This window comes from Poecilia reticulata, linkage group LG2 (genome assembly GCF_000633615.1).
Source record: "Poecilia reticulata strain Guanapo linkage group LG2, Guppy_female_1.0+MT, whole genome shotgun sequence".
In the NCBI taxonomy this organism is placed as follows: Eukaryota; Metazoa; Chordata; class Actinopteri; order Cyprinodontiformes; family Poeciliidae; genus Poecilia; species Poecilia reticulata.
The window spans coordinates 18,513,281-18,519,217 of NC_024332.1; the positions used below are offsets into that span (position 1 = coordinate 18,513,281).

Genomic DNA, 5,937 nt, shown 5'->3' on the forward strand with positions numbered 1-5,937 from the left:
AAAGGAGGAAAGCTTAGAGAGAAAAATTGGTTCAGTTGTTTTTTTTTTCTCATCTAATCTGGCAGCACTGTGCATATAGTGAATACACTCCCAAGTGGTTGGCTCCAACTATTGGTAGGGTCTTCAAACTAACCATCATACCTGCCAATAACCTTTAAACCAGTTGATGTGTTTGTTTTTTTTCTTAAAGCTGCCACTAAACATATTTACCAACCAACATATTTACCAAAAAATACACCAACCAATCCACAATAAAACTAAATGAAATAAAACATTCAAGTTTTAAATGTTTTTTTTAAACATAAAAGCATGTTAACCAGTGCTTTATTTCACAAGAACAGTAATAGATGCATGCTATTAAATAGGTCTAAATTTGACAGTTTGACAAGATATGAACAAGTTGCTACAGTGTAAAGCTGTATGGCTACCACTCTATGAAAAAGGGGCAAAAATAATCTATTTTTGCTGARCCATGTAAACTGCAGTACATTAGCAACATATGAATTTCCCAGAGCAAAGATACAAAGGATCTTTTCATGCGGACCTTGCCTTATTTACTTATTTATTTTTTACAAATTTTGCACTTTTTGGCAAGAGTACAAAAAGTACATATTTTATACTAATCCTAACTAACGTAAAGCTTTTCAATGTTGTGACCCAGACTTGATGTCATGCTAAACAAAGGTAGGAGTGTGTATCCAGCCCCAACATGTACGTTATCATTCGACGGAGCAGTTTTCAGTCCCGGTCGTCAAGACCCACTGCCCTTCATGTTTTAGACATGATGGACGGGCAACCATCCATTTATTTAGGTCAAGTGTGCAGAGGCAGGGAAACACATGAAACATGCAGGGCAGTGGGCCASTACTCTAACATGCAGCTCAATAAATTAAAACGTCATTAAAAGTTCATTAATGTCAGACTCATTATAAGATTGAAAGATCTGAGGAGTCTATTTAAATTGGTTTTGATGATCATGACTTGCAGCTGAAGAAAACCCAAAATTAACTCAAGAAATGCTACGTTGTTGTCTACACACAATCACAGGAAAAACTACTGACCCAGCAGACATTTATTGACGCCCTCCACAATTCTTATCAGCCGACTTTCAGGAAGTTTTAAAGCGCGCCTTACTTCCCTCAGCTGATCTAATTTCATTTTCCAGAAGAACTTGGCGTCTATGCAGCCCGGTAAAACCAGCCCATTGTCCTACGCTTCGCTTGGTACAAAGGGTGTGGTATTGACAAGCAATTGCTTCCTGGAGGCATGGTCTCTGTTGAACTTTTAAACACTACMTAGTCTCTAAAGTTTGCTCGTGATGCATGTAATGTACCAGTTTGACAATATGAAACTTAACKGAAATTGCCTGCACTGTAAGCGACCATCCTCCATGCTCGGACCGGCACTTCAGAGAGACAAATGTCGATCCGAACGAGGCGGCTACAAACTCACGTGACCTAAATCCCACTGAGAATCTATGGGATGCTGTCAAAGGGAAGGTCAGCCACTCCAGACCCAACAATTCAGTCAAGCTGAGAGCTACTWTAAGCCAACTTCAGCAGATCCACAGGCTATTTGCCTCTATGACTACTGAAAATTMATTTCAGYTGGTTGCCRTTTTTGYAAACATTTKTAATTACATACCATTTTATATTCTAAATGAACACGAATATTACTATAATATTGAAATAAATCAACTTTGCAATGATTTTCTAATTTGTTGAGCTGCGTCTTTACATTAGATAATCATTTACAAATGTCAGTTTAGATTTCATGATTGACTGAGAAATGAATTAAAGGAGTTGAAGAAAAATCCAGGTCTGAATAAGTGGGGCTTGTTTTTACAGAAGCTTCTTTTAAGAGAAGTAATAATGATAACATATTTATCTTTTGTTAGTTTAAGCAATCACCTGACAGCACAGTAAGGTTTCACAGAGATTATCTTGATGTTTTTGTTAACGCAGCGCTGCCTATCAGAATGTTCCACAGGTTGGTACGCAGCTGCTGATGTTATAAATAAAATATCAYTAGCATAATGTGGGAAATTATTCCCTAGCCTTGTTAAGAATAGAAATAGAAGCATAAACCTGGGATGAATGATTGACCTGATGACAGGTTAAGTAGGTCATATCTGATTTGTCCAGTCACTTAAATTGATTTGAAGCTGGTTTGTTGTGTGAACAAAGAAATGCAGCTCATCCAACTGCCAATATTTAATCAGTCCAACTAAACCTATGATCTATAATCACACCAAAGAGTCTTGATTTAGTATCTCCTTAAAGTTCAATAACAGTCACAAAAGGCTCTAGMAACATAAAAGGCCATGGATTTGGTTTATCCTCACGAATCAATAAACTAATAATGTTTTGACCAACGTCAATTGATCTTCAATGTTTTTAGGAATTTACTAAATATCACTCTAAAGAATTTAAATGTGCTTCATGTGCAAATGTTACGGGTTTTAGCAAACAAGTAGCTCGACAAATATCAACTAAATTCATAATAAATGACTTTGGTCTCAGTTATTCTTTGTACGTTGTGTAAACCCGCAAGTTTTTTTTATTTTTCTTAAGTTGTGGTTCTGTATTATTGATCTTGTGAAACCCCAGTTTTTTGGGGKKTTTTTTTTWAAAGAAATTCTTGATATTGAGATTTTGAACTCTATGTTAAATGGGCAGATAATCTCAACAGCTGTTACTGTTAGGCCCTTACACAGTACTATTTATAGAACATTAAACACAGTGAAGGCATGGGCCAGCCACTGATATTATTGAAGATTTAAGATTACAAATATTGTTTCAACAGTGTTTGGAAATGTCTGTGGTTGCAAAAAAACAAGAGCGACGGTGTGGAAATGAAAGGAGCACCATCTTTTACTAAGGCAACTTTATTTTAAAATGATGAGCGGCATGAGCTGACTAAATACTGAGCATCCCAGGACTTACCAGCAAGGTATTAAAAGCATAGCATAATCATTTTAGGCAATAAACAGAATAAAACAACAAATATTCAATGYAATAAGGACTTTAAAACTATTTAGTCTTCAATTTTGTTTAAGTTAATATATCAAATGAAATCACAATAAATACATACAACAGAGACCCAAAATAAACATTATGTTGTATAGCTTTTGCATCAGTAAGAATAATTGCTGCCTTTCTGTTTCTAATAAATTAGTTAGATAATTTCCATTTTTGTTTTAAAAGGTTAGTAAAACTACTCTGATAAAGTAAAACCGGGGGTGTTTTACTTTATCAGAGTATGGATGGATCAGTTAGGCACTGATCCATGCCTAACATACAGTWCTAGTAAAAAACCCAACCCGTTTCATTTAGACCCACGSTCTAATTCAGTAGTTAAACAATCGGGTRTTTCAACATTAACACTGTGAATTTATCTTCTATTAAATAAATTACGACTCTCAGGAAACGTAGAAACTGTTGCCAGGAAATCATACTGTTACCTATTTTTTCCTACCTGCATTTGTTTGTTTGTTTTTCTTATTTTGTCTAAATGGGAACCATTCGGGTTTAATGATCTGTATCTCGGGTGCTTGACCACTACACGGAGTTGCGGCAGCCTGTTGTGTTGGTTGGAAGTTTCCACAGCAGTGTCAATGTGCAGTTGAAAAATAATCGTAAAGAGATATTTCTTTTTAAGATAATCATGTTTGATAAATCACAAGAATATCAAAACAATGTACTCACAAGCAATGTACGCGATCAAAGCGAGAGCAAAAAGTAGCTTCATCATTCTTCTGTTTAAGCCTGAAAGCAGCCAGAAGACCCGCTTCATCATCCGATCCAAGCAACAGATCCAGGAAACCAGTTGGCCACCTTTTCAATTCCAGCTAGTGCATTTTGGGTCAATGCTGTTTTCATCTGATGATTTCTGGGTCAATATAAATGCTGGGTGTCACTTAAAATGTAAATAGCTCCTGGGGAGGACAGGCTTTCTAGCTGCTCCTGCAACGTCAACACCAAGCAGTTTACGTGGCTAGCAGCGTAATGTATACAGGTAGCAAACAGTTAGCTGTCAGGTGGCAAGGCATGCTGTGGAGTGATGACAATCATCCCTACGTTAATGCTTATTTAACAAAGTTAACATTTATTCCCTTACGGGAAAAMGGGTTACTATAGATGATCGTATATCCTGRACAAATGCGTCAGTATTGACAATACGAACTGCGATACCAAAACAGTACGAACCCTAATGGTTAGCCGTTAGCTTCACATTAGCCGCGTCTGGCTAGCATGCTACTTAAAAGTCGCCGCCTGTTTTCTTACGTTCACTTCAAAAAACAACACAAAAATTAGTCTCAAATTCGGACAAGGGTGCAAAAACACAACCGCCTCTCATTTAAACGTCCCACGCGTGCAAACATGACGAAGTTGCTCCACTCAGCTGGGCCGAGGAATAACGGATGAGCGATTATTCGTCGCTCGATTCATAAGCCTGTATGACGTTCGTTTCACTTTAGCAAAACTCAAACAATAAACCTTTTGTTTCAGTGTCACGTTACTAAGATTTTTTCCTTGCTTAGCGTTAAGCAAGCAAGGAAAAACACATCCCTAAACATTATGCCAGTCGTTTCAAWTTTCCAGAAACAGATTGATATTTGTRAATACAGATGCAATACCAGTTTGATGTTCCCATTTCAGCCAGTGTGGTCTGTTCACAGCTTTAATGGTTTTCAACTATAAATTGACATCAGACTAAGAATTATTACTTAAATTATTAATCCCCTATTTTTAAAAGTAAGCACAACGCTTTTAGTGCAAAAAATATTTAGTTGGTGAACAATTTGTTTGTTTGTTGAAATGTTTCTTTTTCTGAAATTATTTAGTTTTATACCAGATATAACAGGACCCACAACTTACCAAAGAGCTCAACTTTTATCACATCAGACAACAGAATATTCTTTAGCCTTACTTACAAGTCATCAGGGGTTTTGGGAGAGGAGTATTTATGTTGTTTTTGCTCTGCAGTTGATTTTCCCTGTATTTCTCCAAASTATACCAGCTTTATTCAGTCTCTTTTTTTTATGGCTGATTCACAAACATTGACTTTAACTGAGGCAAGCAAAATCTGCAGTACTGGTAGTACTTGTTTTTTTTTSTGACCTTCCGCATGAGTCGTCAATCCACTCTCGGAATGATGTCGGTAGTCCGTCACTCCTGAAATAGTTTGGCACGTACTGTTCAATGTTTTTTTGTGTTTGTGGATAAAGGGTCTCTCTGTGCAATCTCGAAACCTTAGAAAGAGYTTTKTAACCTTTGCCAGACTTGTAGGTGCCAATGGCTTTGCTTCTTATCTGTTACAAAATTTCTGTCAGCAACAGCAACTGCTTGTTTAAGATTTGTAGCCTAATTTATCATGTCAGGCAAGCTCTACATTAGAGATTAGGACCAGGTTTAGCGAGTGTAATTGTACCAAAAATGGAATAAATTACAAGTAACCAATGGCACAAAAAAGGGAAGATTAACTTTTCTTCCCTCTGCAGATAATTACAAAACTGCTTTTGGAATTTACTCAGGTTTCTTTGTTTGGTGTGGATAAATATGATCTGAAACATATAAACAGGACAAAAAAAACACAAGCAGAATAAATTTGTATAATATTTTCTCTTGACATTATTATTTATTTCCCCAGGAAATCCCATTGAGATTAATAATCTCTTTTACAAGAGAATCCTGGCTAAGACTGGCGTCAGCTCACAGTTTTTAAAACTTGTCTGTATGTGTGTGTGCCTTCAGCTGGATCACAAARTACTTCTGCAGTTTACCAGATTCTTGTTAAGCTCATACTTCAAAGCATCAATTTAAAAAGTTCAGCTTTGAGGGTCTTACCAGAAACAGCACAAAACTTGTAATTTTTTTTAGTAGATTATGTCTTGCAGTATAAACTGTCTGTTTTTGTATGGTGCTTTGTGATCTG

General features: G+C 36.5%; 1 protein-coding gene across 1 annotated transcript in view; it reads right to left on the reverse strand.

The window, feature by feature from the left end:
* Positions 1-4,464, reverse strand: part of uxs1 (UDP-glucuronate decarboxylase 1) — a 35,640-nt gene extending 31,176 nt beyond the window's left edge. The window contains exons 1-2 of the mRNA XM_017303432.1: positions 3,683-4,464; positions 1,081-1,129 (exon numbers count right to left, since the gene is read on the reverse strand). Coding sequence (XP_017158921.1) covers positions 1,081-1,129; positions 3,683-3,798 — 165 coding nt within the window. The 5' untranslated portion in view covers positions 3,799-4,464. The remainder of the gene's footprint in view (positions 1-1,080; positions 1,130-3,682) is intronic.
* Positions 4,465-5,937: the final 1,473 nt, after the last annotated feature.